This window comes from Suillus fuscotomentosus (genome assembly GCF_016647785.1).
Source record: "Suillus fuscotomentosus strain FC203 chromosome Unknown F5891scaffold_67, whole genome shotgun sequence".
Lineage (NCBI taxonomy): Eukaryota > Fungi > Basidiomycota > Agaricomycetes > Boletales > Suillaceae > Suillus > Suillus fuscotomentosus.
In genome coordinates this window covers 93,774-120,402 of record NW_024539579.1, presented here as the reverse complement: position 1 = coordinate 120,402, position 26,629 = coordinate 93,774, and the positions used below count along the sequence as shown (strand labels likewise).

The window sequence follows — 26,629 nt, the reverse complement described above, 5'->3', positions numbered from 1 at the left end:
GAGGCCGGTAGAGTTTTCCGATTGTACCGACTATGATGAAGTTGCGAATGCAAGGACAATGATTCGTCGATTGGGGGTCGGCGTTCGAAAATCGGAGCAAGGTTTGCTTCATTTACAGCTTACTAGTACCAGTAAGCCTCGCGGCGAGGTAGAGTGTGACCTGCTGCCAAGCCGTGGCGAAAACAAGGTACCAGTGTCCTAATTTGCTAGTTTCAAAGTATTAACATTTGGCCTCATTCAATACTGAACTTATATATATACTACCTATATTAGAGGGAGTGCAGCTACAATGCTCTGTACATCATTTCCAAGAAAAAGTGCAATGGACTTATTATGCAAGGACGGTGCGGTGAGCGAGTACCTTGCTGCCAGTGTGGGAGCCGGAGTGATAACCCGGGCAGGCACAAAGTATTAATTCCGTATAAGGGAATTTCAGAAATTGTATCCGCGTGTTTCGGATACGAAGAGCTCTTCGGTGACATGCTGCTATTCCTACTTCGGATGGCAAGTTCAATGTTCATTTCATTACGGATCCACTCCACCACATGACCTCCCCTCCAAGCCAATTGCAAGCTATGCACATACAGTTTGGTCCTTTTGTTGTGTCGTCGTTATCTTAATTTGAATTATGCAATTCTAGCTCAGCAAACGACTCGGAAGTATGTGTTAGCAGGGAGGGAGACGTCAGGCCTCAATGACCACGGAAGACACTCCGTCCTGCATTCCAAGCACGATGGTCACTGGTGCTTTCAAATACGACTACAGTCGACGCCCTCCTAACCCATACCAGGTATAACCCATACTCCCTGATATGACATACATTTTTGGATTTCCCAAGTTATCTTGCAGGGCTCTTGCTCTTTTGAATACCCCATACTCCCTAATAAGCTATACCTCTGGGGTTATCCCAAGAGGCATGCGTTAGTCGACTGTAGCCACGTACCCTTCAATGCTTATCAGCACAGCAATATGGATTCTCCACAAATATCAATCAGCTACAACTTACGTACCCCATCCCAGGCCATCTTTGACAGATTGATCAGACCCATGGCCAGTCCGGGTAGGGTTTAAGTCTTGCATCATGGCCACCGCTCATATGTTTGGCCTCCGACTGAACGGCGGCCCCATTTACAAAAGTTTGCATCCCAAATTCGGTTCAGGACTACATGGCGGCGAACTTAGTAACTGCTCAAATGATATTTAAGCAGTTATCCATTGTTCATAACCACGGGTCTATCGCAAACCAACTACAATTTGCGGCATGGACGTTTGGCTTGCCTTCAAGGACCTCTGCCTCGCACGGCCCCTGCCAGTCTTAACAACATGCATCCTTGTCCTTATACTGGCGACACTCTATCTTCTGCGAGTGTGTCGCCGAAACACAACGAACGACACGCATACGAGGGCCTCAGGGTACAAGTTTGATCTTTGGCCTCGCCAAGACAGTGGTAGATTCCAACATTACCAATGAACTGTACGAACCCTGGGCCAAGGAGTACGGACCAGTGTACAAGATCCCGCACGCCTTGGGAAAATATAGGCTCATGCTATGGGACCAAAAAGCAATCTCTCACTTCTATGCCAGAGACACGTGGTTATATCACCATACTCCGTTTAACAAGATCATCCTTCCGATTGCAGTATGTCCCTTTGCCTTATGTCACAACTCCAAGATGATAATTCGCTTCTGCAACTGACAGATAGGGAGAGGAGTGATGGGGGCCGATGGTGAAAGTCACAAAAGGTAAGAATTTAGTATGACCTTCAGGTCGTGCCGAACTAAATGCATCTCTTTTTATAAGGCAACGCAAGAACCTCAACCCTGCTTTTAGCGCAGCTGCTGTTCGCAGCTTGACTTCTGTATTCCAAGATGTCGCCCACAAGGTGAGGCATTCGTAGTTCACTCGTCGCTGTGCTCGTAATAGGTCACAGGCAGTGATCGCTTGGGATATTGAGATAGAATCAAACAGAGGAACCGATTGCGCTGTAATTGATGTTCAACAATGGTATTTGTCTTCTCCAAAATATCTTGTTCACGCACTCAGACATTCTGTAGGATGAATCACATCTCGTACGTATATCCTTTCCTCTCCAGGCTGCCGTCTAATCCAACACCCACTACGTAGGCTCGACAGTGCAGGCATAGGCATTCTGTCCCACGACTTCGGCGCACTCGATGGAAATGGCTCTGACGTCGAGCACGTCCTGAATGCGTTTAGCGCATCCGTCGACCCTTCCCACAGCTTGTTTATCCTCGGACAAACCTTTCCTCCCATCATGAAGCTACCATGGCCTCGCACAAAGTTCTCCCAGAAGTTGCACCTGACCGTCGGCCAAATATGCCAGGAGATGCTATCGCGGAGGCGCAAGGAAAAAGAGACTGGCGGCATTGACGAGAGAGATAAATCATGTCTGGGTTTGCTCCGTGAGTTTGTTCTTTTTCTCCAAAATTGCGAACGCTACAATTGTTTTGTAGTGAAAGCGGAAGAATCTGGCGAGACCGTAGGATTGACTCAGCAAGAGGTACTAGACGAGGTATGCAAATCATTGAGTTCTTCTGAACGATACGACACTAATCTCCATCTCCGTCAGGCGCGGATTCTACTTCTTGGCAGCTTTGAGACCACGGCAGGTAATATATATTCGTTTAGCAAAAGACCCGTATACTCACCATTCCTTACATTTTATCAGTCAGCCTTACAGTAGGTTTTGAACTATTTATTGCTCCAACTGCATTTCTAAATTCCACAGTGGGCTTTTATAGAACTCGGGCGGAATCCAGACATCCAAACGAAGCTTCGTGACGAGTGTCTAGGGTTCGGGTCAACCCCCTCGTACGACGACCTCGCGAATAAGCTTCCCTACTTGAACGCTGTGGTGAATGAAGTTCTTCGCCTCCACTCGCCCGTCGTAGAAGTCCCTCGAGCGGTTCGTATTCGACAGAAATCAACACAAACATTCGAACTAACCTATGACAGGTTACGGAAGACGACGTCATTCCACTCAGCGAGCCCCTGTACACAGCTGACGGTAAAGTTACCGACCATGTATGCATTGCGAAAGGGACAGAGGTCGTGATCCCGCTCGCCGCGCTCAATCGCTCGGTTAGCATGTGGGGGCCTGACGCAAAGGTATTCAAACCTTCCCGATGGATCAATGAGGACGAAGGCACGCATGGGGCTGGAGATATACCGCATGGCTATCGTCATCTAATGACCTTCGGCAATGGCGCGCGGATGTGCCCGGGGAGGCTTTTTGCTCTGGCACAGTTCAAGGTAAGCAGCTGCGCAAGGGTATTGGTCTTAATTCGTTTTAACTGGGCGTCATCTCTTCCCAGACTGTGCTGTTCATCCTTGTGCGGCACTTCGTGTTTGAGATGGCAGATGGGGCTGAGGTGCAGATCGTGAAGAGTTTAGGGCTTTTACCAAGACCGAGCGTGGTTGGAAGCACTGAGGCTGGATGTAGTGTACCCCTCCGGGTGCGCCGCTATGAGGTATGATTGTACTCTAGGATGATATAATGCCCCCGTAAGAACTGCACACTAACATTAGATTGTCGATCTCGAAAGGTGTTTGTAGATCTGTATACGTAAATTGTAGGGTTTTTTTTCATAGGAGGAATCTAGCATTGTGTCACTGGGATTGTGCTTAATCATCCGCGTTCGAGAATGTCACGTTAGGCTCTTGCAAAGTTGCAATAGCTGACTGCCATGCAGGAACTGGGCATGACTTCAATTGCTTTCCAGCCTGGAGCGTGTACATATGTCACCCGCCAGTTCTGTGTATACTCGATGTGTCGGGCATTGTGCATGGAGCAAGAAAATCTGGTTCAAAGCGTCGTCGATCATATTATAATAATCGCAACATTGCATATGATTTTTGGTGCACCGAAGTAAACTTAAATCCAAAAAAACAAAGCATGTCGAACGTTGCAGTGATACGAAAGCTACAAAAACAACTGCCCGCCCTTGCGCCCATCCGCACCTAGTCTAGATCCTATGCAGGGCAGCCAGCACAGACGCCTCCAGAACACCCCCAACAACTTACCACGCCCACTCCATATGTTTTCAGCACCAGCGAAATTACGCTGATCACTCCTTCGCCCAACACAAAGCCACTTGCAATCACGATCAATCTGATATCCGCGCCGCCTCCGGATTTTGCAACGCGCTTGTGATACACGAATTCGATGATCCCGCCGATCAGACGTGCCAAAGAAAAAGAAGGCGTGTTGAGAAAGCCAATGGCGAATGCAATCCCGGAAGGGATCCACTTTGTATATGGGTGGTTGCGTTGTGCAGCCATGACTTTGACACCTGCAATGACACCGAAGATTGTTGCAAATAGCACCATATAAGAGGCGCTATTTTGAGGAAGTCGCCCGTTACCTGCCAAAAGTAATATATCAGCGGCCCGAACCAGCCAGCAACGATATAACCTCACGAAGGAGGCGAGCCAGGCTGAGCCAGACATACGCAGTCGGTGCAGGAAAAGAAGGTCCGGGTATTGTATATGCTCGTTGGTACAGGGTGTAGGCAGTCGCTGAAACAATAATTGATAATGATGATCCGATAAGTTGGCCATAGAATTGGGCTCTCGGAGAAGCACGTATCAAATGACCAGTCTTGAGGTCCTGCATAAGGTCTCCAGCTCTGCGGTTACTCTTCAGCGCATATCTAACATAGTGAAGGAGAACCATACTGTTGAGCGCCAGCTTCTGCGACACCTCCGGCAATGATGTTTGCAACCACGTTACCAGGTTGTATCCAAGCAAAGAGAAGTTGAGAGATCTTCCCCAGTCCGCTTACAGGATTCAAATCAGTCTCTCCCAGCGCCCGCACCCTAGTGGAGTGATCAGTTGGAGATATACCATCGGGTCGAAAAACGTACCCCAGGATACTGAGTAATCCACCCATCATGAAACCAATCAGGGTTGCCCATGGTTTGATACCATCATTTCCGAACACGATCCAAACCAAAATTGTCCCCACACATATGCTGCCTATAAGACCGTACATAACCCACTTCGTTGGTACAAGTCGGTCAGCAGTTTCTACTTCAAGATCTTCGTGCGTTTCTGTATCGTCACCAGGCTTTGTTGGTCTATACCAAGCCACTATTTTGATACAATACTCATAGACAACCGGAAGGAGAGAAATGAAGGAGTCGGCACACATAATGGCCAGAGATACCCATAGGATCCAACCGCGCGCACCCGTAGACATGTCACCGACTGGACCAGGAGCCCACCCAAAGTACTTGGACAGGGGTGATAAGATACCCCAACCCACAAGCATGCCCTGACGTGGATAATTAACGGCGGCTACGTAAGTGGAGAATCAGACTTACCAGATTCATGCTCAAGGTAGTTGGGAAACCCATGATAATGCCTTCGTGAAGTCTTAGTAAACTCTTGACTAGACAAAGACACACACACCTTGACCGACATATGATAAACTAGGAGTAAAAGACCAAAGCCATTCTCGGGCTAGGTACTTCCCGAATAGCGGAATCGCGAAGACAATCGGGAAAAAGTACGCAGCAAGCTTTGAAGATAGACATGAGTTGAATATAGCGAGCAAAAGGCACTGCATACAGTCATTGCCCCGGAAGCAAGAAAGCTCATTAGCAGATCTTCCCAGCCTTCTCGCTGAACAACCCCTCTTTCGTCAAAGTCGTCTTCTGCGGAGGCTTCTTGATGATTGCCAGGTTCGTCCGTGCTCGCAGTTTGTGCCAAGTCTTCTGTATCAATCGCCCTATAGCCGGAACGGCGTCGCAAGGTAGTATCTGGAGGGGGCATTCGATGTAGGACAGAAATTAGTTGAGCGGTCGCTGTGCCAGATGGAAATGCCAGTTGCTCTTTGATGATCTTTTCAGCGTCAGACTGGCCTTCAATGAAGAAGAGTTACAATACGCACAACTTGCTTTCTTATGGGAGGTGACAAGAATACTCCGAAAAATGCGACTGAGAATGACCATCCTACGGCAGCAAGCCAAGAGAGACGAATTGGTGGGCTTCCATCCTTTTCCTCCTCGAGTAGACCTAACGCAGGTAAAATTCCAACAAACCCCGCTGCTAATGGCATCTGTAAAGGAAGTGGTTAGCTGAATATGAAGGAGATTGGAATACGACCCACCGTGCCAGTAGCAACTGCAGTAGTCTGCACTACAATAATTTCTTGTGGAGAAAGTGGGGTCGGGAGCATCTTAGACAGCAAGAAACCAATCAAGGCGGACTGAAGTGACATCCTTCGTGAGTAAAGTATCAGTTATTTTGTCTTGTGGGTTACTTGGCGACACTCACATGCTAATCCATCCTGTCTGCAATCCAAAGTACAAGTTCGTAAAGCACAGCAAGCAGCCTATTAGCAGGCCTATAGCGACTGCTTGGAACTGTTGAAGACGGTATGTAGATACACAAAGGACTCTCGTGATATGCACCACGCACAGTGAATTCGGCCTGGTTTGAACGTGGCTCTGTCTCTCCACAATGTCGAGGTTCCTGCAACCTACTGAAGTTTCGTGTAGTAAGTATTAGAAGAAAACCCCATAGCAGATTGAATTGGGCCCGACCTCATCCAGGTCCATATACTACGCATGGTATCTTTCACTGAATAGTCAGGACTCAGTAATCTCTAGTAAGAGCAATGCGGCCGCACAATGGTCATAAGACTGGTCAAGGTGTGGGAATCGCTGATTTTGGCTAATTGACCCCTGTGCAGCTAGGACAAGTTGTCACTAGAATTGCGGTCATCATGTGACTATCACTACAGGCCCAGAAACTTAAGGGGCTGACTATTCAATTTGTTCTTTTACACTATCCCAGGTAATGATTTTCTGATTTGTAGGTGGACTTGATATTGATGTTGCATTACTAGCCACGCCCGTAACGTATTACGGCGGAAGGTGAAATCGCTAGATCTCTATCACCTATCACTCTTCACAAGACGATGGACCCTACTACTGCGTCCGACAGCCCCGTTGCACCAATATTTGTCTATGGGACGTTAATGGCCGCCCCTCTCCTGGCCTGGGCAATAAAGGGCGACTCGTCGAAAGCGGGAGACGTCCTCTCTCAGCGTAAACCTGGGACAATAACGGGTTTCGAAAGGCGCCGCGTCCATCGCCGTGATTATCCTGCGCTCATCCGTAGCAATGACACTCGCACTGTTGATGGATATGTAATCTTTCCCACCAGCCCCTCGGAGTGGAAGAAATTGGATAATTACGAGGGTAGTTCGTACGAACGAACCCCAGTTGTAGTGGATATGGCCGATGGAAGCAAGTTGGATGCATACACATACGTGTGGAAGGGGGAAGCAGAGACTTTAGCAGATGAGGATTGGGTTTGCGTATTTGAGACCGAGAGGCTGGACGCCTGGCTCAAGCGCTTTGGTGGAATGGTGCTTGCCGGTTGATCGATGTCGATGTCTCGTCCCTGCACTGTCATCTGCGCTCAAGGTCGTCGAGTTCTCTTGACAAACAAATCCTCCGGGACCTTCCATCAGAACATCGGTCATATTATCTCCAACTGCCAGTTTGTTCAGGTACGGATAGTATCCAGCACTTATCATATAAATCTGTACTAGTGTTAATCAGGAATACACGTTGAATCGCATGGTCTTGCACCCGACCGTGACATTATGGAGGCTGCGGCACATTGCGTCGTATTGCATGCCTCCCATCTCGTATCCACCAAGTTTTTCATGGCAGTTCATGCGCGGTTCCAAGCGCATATCTTTAGTCCTCCCGATTTCTGTGTATCGTTTAGCGAGGTCATCATGAATCTACTGCGAAAGTTAGTATCCATGTATGTGTATCATGTGCTGGCAGTAAACAAGAATAAGGCTTACCTTAGTCCACAAATGTCGCAGTCCACAAGGCCCGCGAGATTCTACTTAGTCTTAGATATAGACGTTGTTGCCCCCAAGGTGATAATATCGATTCAAAACTTCGTTCCCGCCAACACCGTGACCACGTGTTGCTGACTAATCTTTGCCGATTCATATTCTCTTAAACTTGTCGGATCCCCTTGTCCCTGCCATCGACGACGACGGCGACCAACAGTCTTTGCTCATCGTCGGTAATTACGGCGACATCCGCGAGCAAGCTGCTTTTCTGATCTGTGGCGCTGCCTCGGATAACTTAGGCAGCCTACGACCTACGCGCTTTCAGAGTGTGATTCTGATCTCCGCTCGTTCACCTCGCTATTCGACATGGACGTCGAGGACGACGTAAATCAGAACGCCGTGGCAGGCCCGTCAACGATAACTCAAGACTATAACTTCGTATTTCTACCACCACCAGCTGGTACGGGCATCACTAGTTGTTTTCATTCTTATAGCGTTTGATTACTACTTTTCACACCCGACTAATCTCACAAATTACAGCACATCCTCCTCCACGAACATTCCTTGCAAGCACACAGGACATTCTTGGTCGCTTTAATCTTCATCCCGCTTATGACAAGCATGTCCGCCCATCCATTCCCTCCCAGATGCCATTGTCACACGCTTCTGTACCACCACTCACACCGGGCGCCCTGCTTCCAGACAGTGATGACAAAATGAAAAAGAATTCCTACCGATTCCTCATAAAGAGCGTCCCGGGGAAGCACTCGATGAAGAAAGACGACTACCTTACTACGATGATGCAGGTTCCACCGAAGCAACGCATACCAATCACAGAGTTCGATGAACGGACACAAAGGGAAGCGTTCACTGTCAGTGCAGAAGGTCTGAAAGGGGTGCGCTCTTCTCTCTCTATACCATACTCGTATCTTGATGATATTGCACCAGTGGAATGTGGGTACTTTGGTCGTGGAGTCTGCACAGGCAAAGGAAGACAGGAGAAAACGTGTACGTGCGGCTTTCTCATCTCTACAGGCTTTGATATTTAGATATCATGTTTTTGCTGCTCCCAGAAAGAGCTCAAAAAACTCGCGCGTGCTCAAGCCCAAGGTCTTGTACCAGGAGGCATACCCGGCGCACCCGGCACACTCCCCCCGCCACAAGTGGCGCCATCAAATCCAAGTCAACCATCCGCACAACAACCGCCTGCAGCATCACAAGTGCAACCCATTCATTCAAAGCCTCATGCTCCTGCTGTAACCATACCGCCTCCTACAGCATCAACTCGGACAACTACACCGACAAGCGCTGCACCGCGATCAGCTGTGCAGAGCAGTGCCGCGTCGCAACGGATAGATACGTCCGCCCTCGGCGGCATGCGAGGAAAGAAGCGTGAACTCGAGGATGGTCCTGCGTTACCACCCAACCCGAGCGTAAATGGTGCGAGCATGTCGATAGGCGTGGCTGGTGTCCGTGCGGGGTCGAATGGTGTCCGTCCAAGACCCGTTAAAAGGCCAAGGATGGTGAGTCTCTAATTTGGCTGATCTCGATTTCTTGATTGTGCGCCCATGAGGCTGCCATGATCGTGGTTTTCATAAAGAAGAGAATTATGATCTCATGCGCTTCTTGCAGGACATTCAAGGTCAGGCAAGAGAAATGCCGATGCAGCAGCCCACGCCACAGGGTGCATGAGGCTTTCGACTCTTGCAAATGCCTAATTAGTATTCCATGCTACTCTCCTATCTTGACGGACGCAGCTGTCATACACGTCAAGCGGCTTCATCCCACTATCTCCTACCCACATTCGCTGGCAACGGGTTACCGACTTTCCCGCGCTCAACGGGACTGCTAATGGCATCATCCTGGGTATCATGATTGGAACATCATCATATCATTTGCATAGTCCAGAATCACATCATTACCCGCATGACGGGGCCCTTCAGACTGTTCATCCCCGGACGGGGACGGTGCAGTCATAGCACGTAGTGATTATCTATCGTTGCTATGTTCATTGACCATGCCTTCGTTCCGTTTACCCCCACGCACACCTCTGCACTGCACGCACAATACACTTATACTTACTTACTTGTCTAATGTTGCAGTTTGGTCTCGACGTTGCAGCTGCGAGAAGTTCATGGTGTCGTCAATGGTCACCTCCAAGCTTGAAAGATATTGAGTCATAAACATTCATCTTATAAAGTAATTGAACTTCATTTGGCTTACAACTCGGCTTCAAATGTTTCTCAGGATGAAGCTTGATAAGATCTAGGCCCCATCGATATCATGATAAGCGCGTTATAGTCTGAATAAGAAGAAACGGTCATCTTTCTTCTATTTCCTACAGGAGATTAGACCACAACTCTTGACAGTGCGCAGTGATCACCCGTTTTAAGTGACGATGATCTCAGCGGAGTCGCTTTTATTACAGCTGCCCCAGGATATACTTGTGAGTGTTTTGAGATCGACCTTTGATTTGTTATCGCCGCTTACCGGTATATTGCTCAGACATTGGCCCGGGGTGTGTTGGACCGTTCAGTTACAGACTTTCAGCAGCTCTGCGATCGAATTACAGATTGCTCTGTAACTGATTTATGGGTACTGCAGCCTGTATTTTACATGCACCTCGACACAGATCACGTTCCTTCACAGTCAACTCCAGCCGTTACCACCGATATTGAGCTCGCCCAGTGGTCCCTTATCGGGATTGTCACAACTTTGAGCAACATCGATGTTCATGCGGAGAAACGATGTCTCCTTTCCGCTTGGAACTGTATTGCTCCCTGGCTCCTCTTCTTTCATAACCAGTTCATTATGTGCGGGGCCAACTATAGACCCATCGACAGGACGCCTGCCATCAAGCTTGTTGCCAGCATGCTCTTTCACGGCTTGATTGCTGGCCGCGACTCTGACGGGAACTCAAAACTCGCCACTACACCCATCCTTTTCCGCCCGATCGCAGAGTTGTGGATGTTAGCGATTGAAACAAAAGATGAAGATGTGTTGAACATTCAAATGCCATTACATGACCTCGGTCGCATCACTTCTCTTCGACTTGTCACCATCTTCTTGGTTGGCGAATGCATGCGCAGCGAATCCTTTGTGAACACACTAGTGGAAGTGTCAGGTGGCATTGGCCCCTTCACTTCTGCAGCTCTGAAGTATGTCAAGGCCATAGCATCAGTGACCAATTTGAAGGACCCTGATATAACCTCCGAGGCCGTCCGGATCGAGTTGATTCAAGTCGTAACAATGTTTTCGACCTGTGTTGGATTTATCACAGGAACGAGCATGCAAAGTGGTGCAATACGGGAAGGATTCATCGTCCGACACTCCATCAGACATATTTTCTCAACTCTCCGTATTCTGCAGCCTCTTATCCCTGGCAGAGGGAGCACCGAGAAAGCCCTCGCCTCGAGTTTCCAGTACCTCTTCTTTCTCCTTGAACGTGCCGACGTCCCTGTCTCAGTGTTCCACGAAGCTCTCCGCGCACGTGCCCTTGAAATAGCGGTTCGTATGGCTCCCTTCGAACCCGCGAAGATGGAAGCGAATCTTCATAATATCAGCGCAGATTTTTTCGAGATATTATACCATTATCTTGTTCACGACAAAATCTTGACCTACACCTGCAAACATGTGAACACCTGGTCAAACACTCTCGGACCGATCGCGAGACAAGACGAAAACCTCTGGAAGGATTGGTCCGCAATGGAGCGGACGATACGATCGTATGTCAGTCTCAGGTCTAAGGAGGAAATGATAAGGCGGCCATTGTCCAATGAAAAGGGCTGGTTTCTAAAAGTAGGTCACAAACCTCGTTGTTTCGTTCCTGCTGATCATTCAACTTGTTTTTCAAAATAGTGTTATTGTAGTGGCATTACAAAAGACATTCAGCTGAGGCAATGCGCGGGATGTCAAGTTGTGCGGTACTGCTCAAAGCAATGCCAGCGTGATTCATGGTATAGTCACCATAGGTTGAGCTGCAAATTTCTCAAGGCAGCTGTCGGTAAGTCTTTTCGATGTTTCAGAGACATTGTTCCACTCACAATCTATTCAGGCTCATCGACACCGCACTACGTGAAGCGTAGTCTCCGCCTTCTAGCTGCCCTAGAAGACAGACAGATGTCATGCCAAGGGGACGACGACATTCCGAAGTTAGTCGCCGCTGCGCAACAACAATATCCGACAGACCAGGAACGGCTGGTGGTCGAGCTCGGTGTAGATAAGCTTGATGTATCAGTTCGGCCTCTTCGACACTATCTCTTCCTGTTCAATGGGCTCTCTGAAAACGACATCGTGGAAAGCTTATCGTCCTGGAACTTGAAAGAACCAAGGGTCCATCGATCATTCTTGTGTTCGGTGATTGCGATAAACGATCAATATTATTCACGACAAATCTTATTCAGCCCACGTACTGCATTAAACATGGAGATGAAGTTGGGCCGTAAGCGTCAGTAATGTGCGTGAATTTCTGTTGCTCCGGTGTTGCTTGTGCTTGTTCATTGATCTTCCCTAGTATTGCGTCAGGTGGATCTGGTCTGAAGGGACCGGTCGATCCCCGATAGGGACGACGCAGTCGTAGCACGTACTGATCATCCAAAATAATTGTTAGTGGTACATCCATTGTTCTCTCATAGTGCACATACTTATTTCAACACTGACCGCACAACATTTGCAATTGGAGTCACTTACCTGCAATGTTGCAATTAGGAGGCTTTGTTGTTAATTGGTATCATAGGATGTAAAAATGTACTCAACTTGACTTCGCGTTAACCTCGAGTAGGCATCCGAATGTTTTTTGAATGTCAGAGAAGGATCGAACTTTCTATAAATGGTCTTACCAACGGTCTCAGGCTGAGTCAGCGGGTGCTAGTGATCAGGATCGATTAGTATGAACCACCGTGACTGAGAATGATCCCAGCGACGCAACTGTCGCAGCTCCCCCAGGATGTGCGAGTGAGTGTTTTGCGATCGATCCTTAATTTGTTGTCGCCATAACTGATGCAGATGTGTCACTCAGGAACTGGTTCGGAGAGTGTACATGAATCGTTCGGTTGCAGACTTTGAGAAGTTGTGCAATCGACTTCCACGTTGCTCCGCATCCGAACTATGTATACTGCAGCCAGTGCTCTACATGTATCTCGATCCAGACCGCATTCCTGCAAAGTCAACCCCAGCCGTTGCCACTGATATAGAGCTCGTCTACAAGTCACTTCTCGTGATTGTTACAACTTTGGGTTATATCGATGGTTCTGGTATTGGCTCGGCGGGTTCGGAAAAGCAATATCTTATTTCCTGCCTGGAACCGTGTCGCTCCCTGGCTTATCTTCTTTCATGACCAATTCATCATGTGCAGAGCCAACTATCGACCCGTCGACAAGATGGTTGCCATCAGGATTGTTGCTAGCTTACTACTGCATGTTGTAATGGTTAGTGGCAAGCGCGGCGGAACTACATTGCTTACCACTCCTGCCCTTTATCGCCCGATCGCAGAGTTGTGGTTGTTAGCCCTGAAAACCAAAGACAAATATGTAGTGTGCTTGTCGTCGTCGCCCGGCCCCGCTCACATCACTTCTTTTCGAGTTTTCGGCTCCTTGGTGGTTTCATCATGCATTCAGGACGAATCCTTTGTCACCATACTACTCGAAGTGTCAGGTGGTATTGACGCCGTCACTTCTGCAGCTCTGAAATATGTCAAGAGCTTACGATCGATGGCTAAAACCCCTGATATAGCTTCCGATAATTTCAAGCTCGAGCTGCTTGTCCTAGTGTTTTCGCACTGTGTTAAAATTATCGCAACGACGAGCACGCTCGATGCGGCGATACGGGAAGCATACCTCCTCCGGCAGTCCGTCAAAGAAATTTTTGGGGCTCTCCGTGTTCTTCAGTCTCTTTTTCTGGGCAAAGAGAGCATGGCGCAAGCCCTTGCCCCAAGTTTTACGTACCTCGACTTTCTCCTTAAATGTGCTGACGACCCTGCCTCAGCACTCCATCAAGCTCTTTGCGCACACGCCTTCGAAACAATGGTACATATAAGTCCTTCCGGACCCCTGGAGGAGTCAAAGCTAGTGGAGACGGATCCTCGTAGGATCAACGAGGCGTTTTTTAGGACCTTATTCAAATACAGTCTTGACGACAAAATCTTATCCTACGTCTGTAAACATGTGGACGCTTGGTCTAATAATCTCGGACCAATCGTGAGAGAAGAGAAATACCTCTTGGATATCTGGTCCGGTGTAGAGCAGACCATTCGAACATATGCAACACTTAGGTCCAAGGCAGAGACGATATGGTGGCCATCACCGAGTAAAATGGGCCGGGTTCTACAGGTCAGTCACAGACTTCATTGCTTCATCCCTGCTGATTCGTCAACTTAACACTACCAGTGTCGCTGCGATGGTACTGCAGAAGACATCCGCTTCAGGCAATGTGCGGGATGTCAAGTTGTGCGGTATTGCTCAAAGCGATGCCAGCGTGATTCCTGGCACAGTCACCATAGGTTGAGCTGTATTTTTTTAAAGGCAGCTGTCGGTAAGTCTTCTCGATAGATATGCGCATTGTTTCCACTGACAATGTACCCAGGGTCATCGACACCGCACCGCATCAAACGTAGTCTGCGTCTGCTAGCCGCTCTAGAAGTGGGCCATATCCAACGCAAGTGGGACAATATTCTGAGATTGTTCGCCGCTGCACGGTGCGAATATCCAAAAGATCGAGAACGACTTGTGCTCGAACTCAGTCTTGATAAGAATGACGAATCAGTTCGACCTCTTCGAGACTACATCTTCCTGTTCAATGGGCTCTCTGAAAATGAGGTCGTGGACCGCATATCATCATCCTGGCCGAATTCGAGGGGCCAACTTCACGGACTATTTCTTTGTTCAGCCATCACAATACATGATCGATATTGGTCGCGGCAAATTTTATTCAGTCCGCGTATTGCATTAGATATGGAGATAGTGCGGCAAACGCTCAGCCGTAACTCTCAGGATGTATGAATTCCTGTACATCGTCTGGCGGGACTTGCTTGCGTTTTTTTTTCCATCTGCTGTATCAGGTCGTGCTGCCGGTCCCGACAGGAATGACGCAGTCATATCACTTCTGATTAGTAGTAGTACGACAATTCATTAATCATTGCTTTCTCCAGTCGCCCTGTTTACCCCTCACGCACTGTATATGTAGTACAATTCAATTGGAGCTATTTAGATATATATTACTTCAGAGTGAAGTCTTTTGGATCGTAGACCCTGTGTCAGACATGATCAATGACCAGCTTCAGTCGTGAGGAAGCTGCAGCCAAGCATTCAAATATTCATTGTCAAAATTTTCTTTTCCGCATCACGATTGATCGCGTACCGAGAACGAGATGGCAGCGCCAGCCTGATAGCCGAATTGACAAAGTACGAGTCTGTACGCTGCCGAAATGTTTGTGGCCAATCTTGAAGTCAATTGTTTGCTGAATATTTCAACACTGACCGCACAGCATTTACAATTGGAGCTACTTCAAACCTCTACTTACCTGCGATGTTGCAATTAGGAAACTTTGTTGTCCTGGTATCATAGCCCGCCGCCAGGAGTGTCTGCCCTGACTATCACAAAATTTGTTCACACGTTCTTGCCTTGTTCCTCGAACTTATTTTCACGACTTTGATCATTCCGAGTCTCTGATACACAATTGAAAGTCTCAGTGCTTGTTAGGAGCACCTATTTTTGACTTCAGGACAAGTTGAACAGACTGGAAAATACAACAGGCTGCACGCAGCCACAGTCGAATGCTACGGTAAGATTGTCTCGGGTTGGTTTGGATATGGCGCTAACTGTGAAGGATTTAGTATGGTGCATTTTGCATCAGTTTCTATCGGGGTTTCACCGACAAAGGAGATCAAGCAAGTACACATCAGTGATCACTCGGCGACTGATCCCTGGAGTACTGTCCTGGACAGAGGACTTGCGACATGGGAGGAAGGCGAAGCGTTGAGGTGTACCGTACGTTGACTGTCCGGACTCCAGGGAAGTAAGTTGTGCCATTTCACTTGTTTCATTTCTCAAGTATGTACAAAACTCTAACAGTGATATAAATGAGGACATCGACTCCGAATCATACTCGTTCATGGGGTTGTATTATAGGCAAGCACTTTCCTAGTCTATACCACTTCTCCCACCCATTGAAAACGTCCACTAGTACGTTGAGTTTGCATCAGTCACCCCAGGCCCTTACCATATTCTCGCATTCGCTACGCTCCCAGGCTCGAGCCCTCAGAGGAAGGAAGCGAGGCAGAGACGCTGCTGATATTCATTTCGGAAATTATATGGCCATCAGTTTGCCATCGACTACACAATGAGCGTCAGACTTTGTTTTCTCCCAGTGCTCTATTGTATTTGCATCAATCTATCATCCTGCACGCCCCCTGAAACGAGATGTCCACTATCTATCTTCCCATCGAACTGCATCACCCCTCTGCACAACCTGTGCATTCTGAGATCCGCTCGCCGCGCATTCTCGGCGTTCTCAGATTTTGATCCTTCAACAGTCGGAGTCCTGAGGTGTCGGTGTAGTCTCGGGCGTCGTTATGGTAGCCGGTTCATGCGAAATATGGACGGCGTTTCCAATCCACGTTCCCACTCAGGCTACCCTGCGAATGTGAGTCAACAGGAGGGCATCAACTGCATGATGGATTCGGTGTGGCACGGTGTGGATCGGGTTTCATTGGAATGAGCGTTGATAGTGTGCATTGGCAGATGTATGGCCTGGTGAGTTATTGCCTCAACTTCTTCAAATCTCCCACTTTCTGATCGTGTGCCAACAGGATGTTGCCGCCTTCAACCATTGTGCATCTGAGCATGATTTTCTTTTATCTCCTTTCTCAACGCTCTCTTGATAATATGGGTGTTGTTGTATCTTCATCATACTCATCAATCACGGAATCTCACGTCTCTCGTGAACCTCTTACCACCGCATCAACTCCAAGATACAAATCAAACATTCTGGGCTCACCATTTCTGGCATTCAGATGATACAATAACTCTATTTTCGAGGCAGAGAGCGAGAGGGAGCACATGAAGCGATAGATCACCTAAGGGTGGGATGAGACACTGAGATGTATGCTCGCTGAGAGGTATTGGTAGCCAGAGCAGGACGCGAATCTATTTCGTCATGCGAATCTCCCTATTTTTGACGGCTGACTTTTCTGGTCCGGTGTCATGCCGGCGCAATGTGCATTTGCTGAGTGACCTTGGATGAGCTGTTATGCTCTCCGGGCCTGTGCTGGAGAGGCGAAGAGAGATGAGATGACGAGCTTTCCGATGGTCATACCGTGATCAGTATGTATCAAACAGATGAAGTAATACTTGGTTGCTGATGCACATGTAGCAAAAAGATCTCGAGAATAGCATCGGAAACAAGGGGACAAGATCACAAACAGTTCTTGATGTTGTTTGACCTTTTGTGGAGTTCAAGTGTTTTGCTGGTTCAAATGTTTTACGACCTACATCCTCGATGATCCCCTGGATTAATTTATCTTTCCTCATGCAAAAAAAATCCACTTCGACCAATCGAAGCAGGAACGGTCATCATCGAATTCCCCGATCTCGTTTCGCTGATCTCCGTACCGGATTGTGGTATAACTAGCACGAATGCCATCGTCTTACGTCCATCAAGTTCGCCTCTCACCCACTTCCATTCTCTATCAATATGATCATAGTCTCAAATGATCCCGCTTGGTGGTCGGTCATCAATGCAGATCGTTTGGGCAGCTATTTTGTAGGTTCGTGGAGAGCAGTCAGATGTTGAAGCTGACTCAGTCTACCTCGGTTGTGGTTTCGCAGTCGCCACCTTGGTTGCAGTGATGTATGATTGGGGTGAGCATGATAACATTAAAAGACTGCTGACGTCTTACAATTATTTTCAGCACTTACATTCGGACAAGAGGTATGTCGATGGTATGACCGGAGCAGCCATCTCGCTGAGAATGACTTCATAGGTGGAATTGATATGGGTGAGTAGGGTCTGGTGTCAGAGGAACACACATGAAAATAAACTTGATTCCAGAGACAACGATGGTCTGTAATGACAGTTATGTATCTCGGTGTATGTAGTTCATTTGTCGCAGTGCTATGTTTTGCTGACTCAAAAGTATCCTAGGCACGTTACCTTGGAATCTTATACGCTGCGTATGTCCGGAAGACTACACAATCGGTGTTGTGCTAATCGTCTATCTCTCATAACCAGCCTGATCTTTCTGGGCATGTCCCCTTAGTACATTCGCTGTCTTTGCTTCTTCTGACCAACGGCATTCAGACAGTGTTCCGACCATCTGGATGACAGATACAGTGAGTCTTCTTCACAGATACCTATTACTATTCCCCTCCAATTAACTGTAGCGCCTTGTAGCAGTGGGTGTGGTTCTTTACTAACTTCTTGGTTCACTAATGACTGCCACGCTATACTGCAACAGATGTGAGTCTGTTTGGAGTTTGCTACCCCAGGCTGGTCGCTGACTGGATTCGTCAGGCAAAATTGTCTACGTCGTATGTGTTTGGACGGGTGTTGTGGTATTTGCGATGCTGTGGGGTGAGGTTTGCACTTGCGATACCCGAGTGATATTGACTTGACTGAAACATGGTGCAAGTCATCATCATCACTCGGTTGCATGCGATGTATCAAGGATCCAGAAAGATCCTGATGTTTCTCATTGTCACCTTCCTGGCTGTCAACACTCTCGATGCAGTGGTCGCCATAATGACAACGATGCATACTTCAGGGGGTACGTTTAATTGTTAATGAAAATAAACGTGCACGAGACTGATTGATACCAGAGGAACTCATTCTCTACGGTACTTATCGGTGCCAGATTAACTATACGGAAGATGTCGTATTTATAATTGCCATTGCTTGGATACTCACCACCGTGTGGGAGGCCATCGCACTATGTCTCGCAGCCCGGATTGTGGTGAAACACTTCCGTGAATTGCGAAAACATTCGACAGGAGGGATTATCGAGGACTGTTTCACGGTGTTGATGAAAACTCACGTCGTTTACTTTGCGAGGTAAGCTCATTGTGATCATTGTTCCTTCTTTCCACTGAAGGGTCGGATGTGGCAGCTTTGTTACTGTTTCTTGCTTCCAGCTCATTCTTGGTTTCTATCCAACATTCATCACAGTATGTCAATCTTTCACTTGCCTATGCACGCTACCACAATTTATCGTTTCTACAGAGCAATTCCCTGCCCTCTCAGATTATTTCTGGGTTTCTTCAGATTTCGCAGGTCGTGCAGCTGTCTGTGTTGGGACCGCGCCTGATCCTTGGTGTTCGAGAATACCACGCTAAGCTCGTGGCCGATTCTGACGTAGCAACTGGTATGACCTCAATCGCTTTCCAGGAGCGAGTGGAAATATCGACTGGAAGTGGTGTGTGATAATCGGTGGAGTTCACGGTTGTCTAGTGCCCTCCAAAGAGCAGGAAAATTTGCTTTTCTTTATTACCACTTTCTTGAAAGTATTGATCGAAGTTCCGAAGTAGATTTCAAGGAGACATACAAAGTTTTTGTTGTATTATTTAGTCAAGTGATTTGCTATACCGTTACTGACACTGTTAAAATGAATATCCTGAATATCTATACTGGCACTAGCTATCCACACACACTTGCACCAACCATTAATATTGGTTCTTCTTTCCTGTCTGATAATGATCATTCACGCAATTGCTTAACCAAATGAGGGCGCGAGAGCCAAGTTGAGCAACAGTGCACAGCCTTGGTTCCTCAATAACCTGTCCTCGATTTATCTTCTCGCCTCGCTCATTCAACGTCTTTCTCAGCTGATTCATGTCAAATGGCTCAATCGTGTCCAGGATTATTACAGAAGTGTTATCGGGGGATACATGTATCATCGTGATATAAAAACCACAAGTAGTAAGTTTGAATGCCCCTGCGTGCTTTCTGTAGCCGAGACCCAGCGCCTCTGGGGAGTCAAGGGAATCCAGGGTACTCAAGTCTGAGCATGGTACACCAAACATAAAATGGCTCGTTGATGTGACGCACCTGTGACCTAGGAACGGACATGCAGGCACCAGCACCAGCGATAGTGCAGGAGTCGAGCATCTGTTGTTTGATTTCAAGTAGTGGATGTGATAGCGAGTTTGAGACAGCGAACGGTCGATCTCTCGAAGTAGCTGAGTGGCGGGAGATACCGTCTCTGGGATGTAGCAGGGCTTGGAAAGCGATTATGTGGATGCGGCCAAGATGTCTTCAGAATGACATCGACGATATCATGGGACCTTGATTTAGGTTTTCGTATTTGGAAAGTGCGTGCGTTAGGTTGTGAGTGGTACTCTGGGAGATTTGAGGGTATCGAACTCGAAGGGAATGTTCCATGATCTTTGAATTGTGTTGCATCGTGAATTGTCATAAGAACCATGTGTGTGCATAGGCCTGACTTCAGGCACGCGGCGAGACTGTAAATTTCAAACTCCGTACTTCGCTTGAATGTCGGAGAACGATCGAACTTTATGGTCTTTCCAACGGTCTGAGTGAGCGGGGACCGGGGTGCTAAGTAGTTGACCACTGTGACTCAATTTTACCGAGAATGATACCAGCAACGCAACTGTCGCAGCTGCCCCAGGATGTGCGGGTGAATGTTTTACAATCGATCCTTAGTTTGTTATCGCCATAACTGATGTGTCACTCAGAAACTGGTTCAGAGAGTGTACATGAATCGTTCGGTTGCAGACTTTGAGAAGCTGTGCAATCGACTTCCACATTGTTCCGCATTTGAGCTATGTATCCTGCAGCCAGTGCTCTACATACATCTCGATCCAGAACGCATTCCTGCAAAATCAACTCCAGCCGCTGCCACTGATATAGAGCTCGTCTACAGGTCGCTTCACGCGATCATTACAACTCTGGGCCGTATCGATGGTGGTACGGCAGGTTCGGAAAAACAACTTCTTATTTCCGCCTGGAACCATGTCGCTCCCTGGCTTATCTTCTTTCATGACCAATTCATTATGTGCAGAGCCAACTATCGACTCGTCGACAAAACGGCTGCCATCAGACTTGTTACTACCTTACTATTTTATGTCTCGACTCTTGGCGACGAGCGCAGCATAACCATATTGCTTACCACTCCTGCCCTTTATCGCCCGATCGCAGAGTTGTGGTTGTTGGCCCTGAAAACCAAAGACAAAGATGTAGTGTGCCTGTCGTCGCCGTCCGGCCCCGCTCGCACTACTTCCTTTCGAGTTTGCGGCGTCATGTTGGTTTCAGTATGCGTTCAGGATGAATCCTTTGTGACCATACTACTCGAATTGTCAGGTGGCATTGGCGCCGTCACTTCTGCAGCTCTGAAATATCTCAAGAGCTTACGGTCGATGGCTAAGGACCTTGACATAGTTTCCAATGCTTTCAAGTTCGAGCTGCTTGTACCAGTGTTTTCGTGCTGTATTGGAATTATTGCAACGACGAGCATGCTCGATGCGGCGATACGGGAAGCATACCTCCTCCGGCAGTCCGTCAAAGACATTTTTGGGGCTCTCCGTGTTCTTCAGTCTCTTCCTCTGGCTAGAGAGGCCATGGCGGAGGCCCTTGCCTCAAGTTTTACGTACCTGGACATTCTCCTTAAACGTGGCGACGACCCTGTATCAGCACTCCATCAAGCTCTTTGTGCACACGCCTTCGAAACAATGGTACATATAAGTCCTTACGGACCCCTGGAGGAGAAGGTAGCGGAGATGGATCCTCGTTGGATCAACGAGGCGTTTTTTAGGATCTTATTCAAATACAGTCTTCACGACAAAATCTTATCCTACATCTGTAAACATGTGGACGCTTGGTCTAATAATCTCGGATCAATCGTGAGACAAGATGAACGCCTCTTGGATCTCTGGTCCAATGTAGAGCAGGCCCTTCGAGTATATGGGACACTTAGGTTCAAGGCAGAAACGATATGGTGGCCATCACCGAGTAAAAAGGGCTTGGTTCTACAGGTCAGTCTCAGACTTCATTGCTTCATCCCTGCTGATTCGTCGACTTGACACTACCAGTGTCACTGCGATGGTACTGCAGAAGACATTCGCTTCAGGCAATGTGCGGGGTGTCAAGTTGTGCGGTATTGCTCAAAGCGATGCCAGCGTGATTCCTGGCACAGTCACCATAGGCTGAGCTGTAATTTTTTAAAGGCAGCTGTCGGTAAGTCTTCTCGATAGATATGCGCATTGTTTCCACCGACAATCTACCCAGGGCCATCGACACCGCAACGCATCAAACGTAGTCTGCGTCTGCTAGCCGCTCTAGAAGTGACCCATAAGCAGCGCAAGTGGGACAATATTCTGAGATTGTTCGCCGCTGCACGGTGTGAATATCCGGAAGATCAGGAACGGCTCGTGGTCGAGCTAGCTCTTGATAAGTTCGAAGAATCGGTTCGACCTCTTCGAGACTACCTCTTCCTGTTCAATGGGCTCTCTGAAAATGAGGTCGTGGACCGCTTATCGTCTTGGTCAGATCCTAGGGAAGTTCAAGGACTTCAAGGACCATTCCTTTTTTCGGTCATCACGATACACGATCGATATGAATCACGACAAATTTTATTCAGTCCGTGTATGGCATTGAATATGGAGATATTTGGAAACAGTGTCGCAAACGCTCAACCGTAACCTTCAGGATGTGTGAAGTCCTGTACATTGTTTGGCGGGACTTGCATGCGTTTGTTCTTTGATCTGCTGCATCGGGTCGTGCTGGCCCCGACAAGGGATGACGCAGTCAGATCACTTCTGATTGATAGTAGCAAGAAGATTCATTAATCATTGCTTTCTCCAGTCGCCCTGTTTACACCTCACGCACTGTATATGTAGTACAATTCAACTGGAGCTATTTAGATACATATTACCTCAGAGTGAAGTCTTTTCAGATCGATTAATGACCAGCTTCAGTCGTGAGGAAACCGCAACCAAGCATCCATTGTCAATCTTTTCTTTTCCTACGTACCAACGTACACCGAATCTATACACACATCTGGAGCTGTTTTACAGACTTGTGGTGAATTCAAGTTTGTTTGGGATCCGTCGGAGTCTCAGAGAACAGTCGTAGTAAAATTAAAGCCCAACAAAAATTACAGGAGTACTAATCCATGTTCAGAACTTCCCACTGATTTCAGTCTCATCCGCGCTATGACGATGCAATGTAGGATCAGCTTTGTATGCGAGTGCTGCGTAGAGCGAAGACATACATCCATTGGTGATTCATATTTCTTCCTTCGCGATTCTAGATCTGACCCAATATAGAATATCAATATCGATGAACAAGTGCAAGCAAGACCTGAGCAACATGAGCTCACATACATTGCTGGTTACGGCTGAGCGTTGGTACTGTCTCCATATCTAATGCAGTATGTGGACTGAATAAGATCTGTGACGAATATTTATCATGTATCGCGATAACCGAACAAAAGAATGATCGTCGAAGATGGCCCCTTGGATCTGGCCATGACGATAAGCGGTCCACGACCTCATTTTCAGAGAGACCATTGAACACGAAGAGGTACTGTCGTAGAGGTTGAACTGATATCTCTTCCTTATCTATAGTGATCTTGACAACGAGTCGATCCTGATCTTCTGGATACTTGCATCGCGCAGCGGCTACCTGGTCCTGAATATCCGACCACCTGCACAATACCATGTGAGCCTCTATGCCAGATAGCAGGCAGAGACTACGTTTCATGTAGTGCGATGTCGATGAACCTGGACAGATTGTCAATGAAAATGATGTGAGCCGAATAATCGAAGACTTGCCAACAGCTGCCTTCAAAAATTTGCAGCTCCATTTGTGATGACTATACCAGGAATCACGCTGGCATCGCTTTGAGCAGTACCGCACAACCTGACATTCCGAGCATTGCCTAAGCTGAGTATCTTCTGTGGTATCACCACAGTAACACTGTTCTTTGGGTAAGTTGACCTGCAGGAACGAAACAACAAAGTCAGTCACTAACTCGTAGAATCCAGCCCTTTTTATCAGGTGATGGCCGCCTTATCTTTTCCTCCCTAGACTTGAGACTGGCATATAGTCGTATCTTCGTCTCAACTGCAGACCAACGCTTTCGGATAGTTTCGTCTGGTAACACATCTGGTCCAAGAGCATTAGACCAGGCATCCACATGTTTGTACGCGTAGGTCAAGATTTTGTCGTAGACGAGGAAAATGTCTAAGATCACAAGAAAACTTTTCTTGTAATCACGAAGATCCACCTCCACAGCGGGTCCTTGGATGCCCATGGCTATTTCGAAGGCATATGAGTGAAGAGCTTGATGTAACACTGGGACAGTGTTATTCGCACGTAAAAGGAGAGCAATGAGGTACAAGAAACTCTGGACGAGTGTGGATTTGCCAAACGTGGGATCCATGCTCTCTCCAGAAGAAAAAAGAAGTTGGATAATGCGACAAATCAAGAAAATCTTCTTAACGGATAGTCGTAGGATGAATTCTTCCCGCATTGCGGCGCTGTGCTTGCTTAGTTCAATAATGACAATAACGCAATTTGAAAACGTGTGTGTAAGCATGCCGAGTGATGTTGGAAGGCTTGTGACTTTATTAGGGTCCTGGGCCATTAATCCCATGTGCATGACATATTCCAGAGCTGTAGAAACGACCGTGCCAATGTCACCTGACACTTCGAGCACGGTTGTCATAAAGGCTTTGTAGTTCGTGCAGTCTGAAAACACCAATGGGATGACAATTTCAAGAGAAGCGAATTGAGGGCCATAGATCGATTGATTACACGGATGCTGGGGAATGATCAGCACATCCTCGTCTTTTATTTTGAGGGCGAGTAACCATAACTCTACGAGCAGATGGTAAATGGAGGGTGTGGTGATCAATACTGTGTCCCCGCCGCTTGTGATCATGTTATTGGCATGCTGCAGAATACAGCCAACCACGTCGACGGCTAGCCTCCTGCTAATTGGCCTATGGTTGGCTCTGCGCATGATAAACTGGCTATGAAAGAAGACAAGCCAGGGAGTAACACGGTTCCAGGCAGAAAACAGATATCTTTCTGGCTCAGCGCCAGGACACATGTTAAATGTTTTCATGATCCCAACAAGTGACCACTTTGCGAGCTCAATATCGGTGATGGCGGCTGGAGTAGACTTTTCAGGAATGAAATCTGGGTCGAGGTGTATGTAGAACACTGGCTGCAGCATACATAGCTCGGGTGCGGAGCAGTCTGTAAGTCGATCACAGAGCTGCTCAAAGTCAGCTACCGAACGATTCGACACTCCCTGCACCAGCTTCTGTATAATATATCAGTATGCAGCGATACCAACAACCTAGTAAGGATAGATCGCAAAACACTCGCCTGTATGTCCTGGGGCAGCTGTGATAGTAGTATCGCTGAGATCATTCTCAGTAGAAATGGGGGATGACAGGTGGTGACCGAGTCTCTCGTAGCTAAAGGACTTGAGATCTAATGCGGCAATCTTCGGCCCTCGAGGCCTCATGTTCATACGCTGGATTGGATATGCGCGAAGCGCTTATCGATATCAAGAAGTATAAGTGTAAACAAATATAAATAGTGTTTGCGTCCGAGTCAGTCGCGCATTGAAAGATATTTACACGACCATCCCAAACCCTACTACAGACGATAGATGAAGCTAAGCTGATGACAGGCCACATAGCCCTAATGTAATTGTACTACATATACAGTGCGTGAGGGGTAAACAGAGCGACTGGAGAAAGCAATGAACGTTGACATTCGTACCAGAATCAGAAGTGATATGACTGCGTCATCCCTTTCGGGGCTGGCAGCCAGAACCGATACAGCAGATCAAAGAACAAACACAAGCGAGACCTGCCGAAAAATGTACAGTAATTCACACATCCTGAACGTTACCGTTGAACGTTTGCGGCACTATCTCCATATCTAATGCAATACACGGACTGAATAAAATTTGCCGTGCCGCATATCGATCGTGTATCGTGATAACTGAACAAAGGAATAGTCCTTGAAGTTGGCCCCTCGAATCTGGCCAAGATGATAAGCGGTCCACGACCTCATTTTCAGAGAGGCCATCGAACAGGAAGAGGTAGTTTCGAAGAGGTCGAACTAATTCTTCGTTCTTATCAAGAGCTAGCTCGACCACGAGTCGTTCCCGATCTTCCGGATATTCATACCGTGCAGCGACGACCAATCTCAAAATATTGTCCCACTTGCGCTGCTTATGGCCAACTTCTAGAGCGGCTAGCAGACGCAGACTACGTTTCACGTGGTGTGGTATCGATGAGCCTGGGTACATTGTCAGTGAAAATAATACGCATATCTTAACATCGAAAAGACTCGCCGACAGCTGCCTTTAAAAATTCACAGCTTAACCTATGGTGACTATACCAGGAATTACGCTGGCATCGCTTTGAGCAGTACCGTACAACCTGACATCCCGCACATTGCCTGAGACGAATGTCTTCCGCAGTACTACCGCAGTGACACTGGTAGTTCTGAGTCGACGAATCAGCAGGAACGAAGCTGAAGAAATGAAGTCTATGACTGACTTGTAGAACCCAGCCCTTTTTACTTAGTGATGGCCACACTATCATTTCTGCCCTGGACCTAAGTATCCCATATGATCGTATTTTCTGCTCTAGTTCGGACCAGACATCCCAGAGGGGTTTGTCTTGTCTCATGATTGGTCCGAGATCATCAGACCAGGTGTCCACATGTTCAGAGACGTAGGACAAGATTTTGTCGTGAAGAGTGTAATCGGTTAAGATCCTAAGAAAAGCCTCATTGGCCATATG

General features: G+C 47.5%; 9 protein-coding genes across 9 annotated transcripts; 7 read left to right on the top strand and 2 right to left on the bottom strand.

The window, feature by feature from the left end:
• Positions 1-1,323: 1,323 nt before the first annotated feature.
• F5891DRAFT_984297 (cytochrome P450) lies at positions 1,324-3,578 on the top strand (the record flags this gene model as incomplete). Its single annotated transcript, XM_041377419.1, has 14 exons — positions 1,324-1,366; positions 1,405-1,640; positions 1,701-1,744; positions 1,803-1,884; positions 1,933-2,006; positions 2,057-2,071; positions 2,127-2,425; positions 2,477-2,535; positions 2,593-2,632; positions 2,692-2,702; positions 2,752-2,928; positions 2,979-3,275; positions 3,338-3,493; positions 3,552-3,578. The coding sequence occupies 14 exons, from the start codon at positions 1,324-1,326 to the stop codon at positions 3,576-3,578; spliced, it is 1,560 nt and encodes a 519-aa protein (XP_041220937.1).
• Positions 3,579-3,827: 249 nt separating this feature from the next.
• On the bottom strand, positions 3,828-6,683 carry F5891DRAFT_1059052 (OPT oligopeptide transporter protein-domain-containing protein). The gene is made up of 12 exons (XM_041362817.1): positions 6,573-6,683; positions 6,448-6,511; positions 6,304-6,392; positions 6,137-6,248; positions 5,918-6,085; positions 5,596-5,868; positions 5,437-5,545; positions 5,349-5,389; positions 4,890-5,299; positions 4,701-4,841; positions 4,443-4,651; positions 3,828-4,387 (listed from the first exon to the last, which is right to left on the bottom strand). The coding sequence occupies exons 1-12, from the start codon at positions 6,596-6,598 to the stop codon at positions 3,996-3,998; spliced, it is 2,034 nt and encodes a 677-aa protein (XP_041220936.1). The 5' UTR covers positions 6,599-6,683; the 3' UTR covers positions 3,828-3,995.
• Positions 6,684-6,802: 119 nt separating this feature from the next.
• On the top strand, positions 6,803-7,875 carry F5891DRAFT_1059050 (AIG2-like family-domain-containing protein). Its single transcript, XM_041362816.1, has one exon. It carries the CDS (start codon positions 6,950-6,952, stop codon positions 7,415-7,417), a length of 468 nt encoding a protein of 155 aa, XP_041220935.1. The 5' UTR covers positions 6,803-6,949; the 3' UTR covers positions 7,418-7,875.
• A 340-nt stretch (positions 7,876-8,215) lies between these two features.
• F5891DRAFT_1130642 (uncharacterized protein) lies at positions 8,216-9,541 on the top strand (the record flags this gene model as incomplete). The annotated part of the gene is made up of 5 exons (XM_041364556.1): positions 8,216-8,309; positions 8,390-8,745; positions 8,798-8,857; positions 8,923-9,372; positions 9,482-9,541. 5 exons carry the CDS (start codon positions 8,216-8,218, stop codon positions 9,539-9,541), a joined length of 1,020 nt encoding a protein of 339 aa, XP_041220934.1.
• Positions 9,542-10,465: 924 nt separating this feature from the next.
• Positions 10,466-12,304, top strand: F5891DRAFT_1194245 (uncharacterized protein; the record flags this gene model as incomplete). The annotated part of the gene is made up of 3 exons (XM_041367898.1): positions 10,466-11,647; positions 11,708-11,852; positions 11,904-12,304. 3 exons carry the CDS (start codon positions 10,466-10,468, stop codon positions 12,302-12,304), a joined length of 1,728 nt encoding a protein of 575 aa, XP_041220933.1.
• Positions 12,305-13,194: 890 nt separating this feature from the next.
• Positions 13,195-15,136, top strand: F5891DRAFT_1252112 (uncharacterized protein; the record flags this gene model as incomplete). The annotated part of the gene is made up of 3 exons (XM_041369910.1): positions 13,195-14,175; positions 14,233-14,377; positions 14,429-15,136. The coding sequence occupies 3 exons, from the start codon at positions 13,195-13,197 to the stop codon at positions 14,842-14,844; spliced, it is 1,542 nt and encodes a 513-aa protein (XP_041220932.1). The 3' UTR covers positions 14,845-15,136.
• Positions 15,137-18,148: 3,012 nt separating this feature from the next.
• On the top strand, positions 18,149-19,262 carry F5891DRAFT_1281193 (uncharacterized protein; the record flags this gene model as incomplete). The annotated part of the gene is made up of 7 exons (XM_041370455.1): positions 18,149-18,175; positions 18,237-18,302; positions 18,357-18,416; positions 18,475-18,609; positions 18,662-18,893; positions 18,949-19,006; positions 19,062-19,262. Exons 2-7 carry the CDS (start codon positions 18,275-18,277, stop codon positions 19,260-19,262), a joined length of 714 nt encoding a protein of 237 aa, XP_041220931.1. The 5' UTR covers positions 18,149-18,175; positions 18,237-18,274.
• Positions 19,263-20,768: 1,506 nt separating this feature from the next.
• On the top strand, positions 20,769-22,709 carry F5891DRAFT_1058989 (uncharacterized protein). The gene is made up of 3 exons (XM_041362815.1): positions 20,769-21,829; positions 21,887-22,031; positions 22,083-22,709. Exons 1-3 carry the CDS (start codon positions 20,852-20,854, stop codon positions 22,493-22,495), a joined length of 1,536 nt encoding a protein of 511 aa, XP_041220930.1. The 5' UTR covers positions 20,769-20,851; the 3' UTR covers positions 22,496-22,709.
• A 127-nt stretch (positions 22,710-22,836) lies between these two features.
• On the bottom strand, positions 22,837-25,360 carry F5891DRAFT_1058987 (uncharacterized protein). Its single transcript, XM_041362814.1, has 6 exons — positions 25,194-25,360; positions 23,830-25,128; positions 23,630-23,774; positions 23,180-23,578; positions 23,068-23,108; positions 22,837-23,006 (listed from the first exon to the last, which is right to left on the bottom strand). Exons 1-6 carry the CDS (start codon positions 25,236-25,238, stop codon positions 22,998-23,000), a joined length of 1,938 nt encoding a protein of 645 aa, XP_041220929.1. The 5' UTR covers positions 25,239-25,360; the 3' UTR covers positions 22,837-22,997.
• Between the last annotated feature and the right edge of the window lie 1,269 nt (positions 25,361-26,629).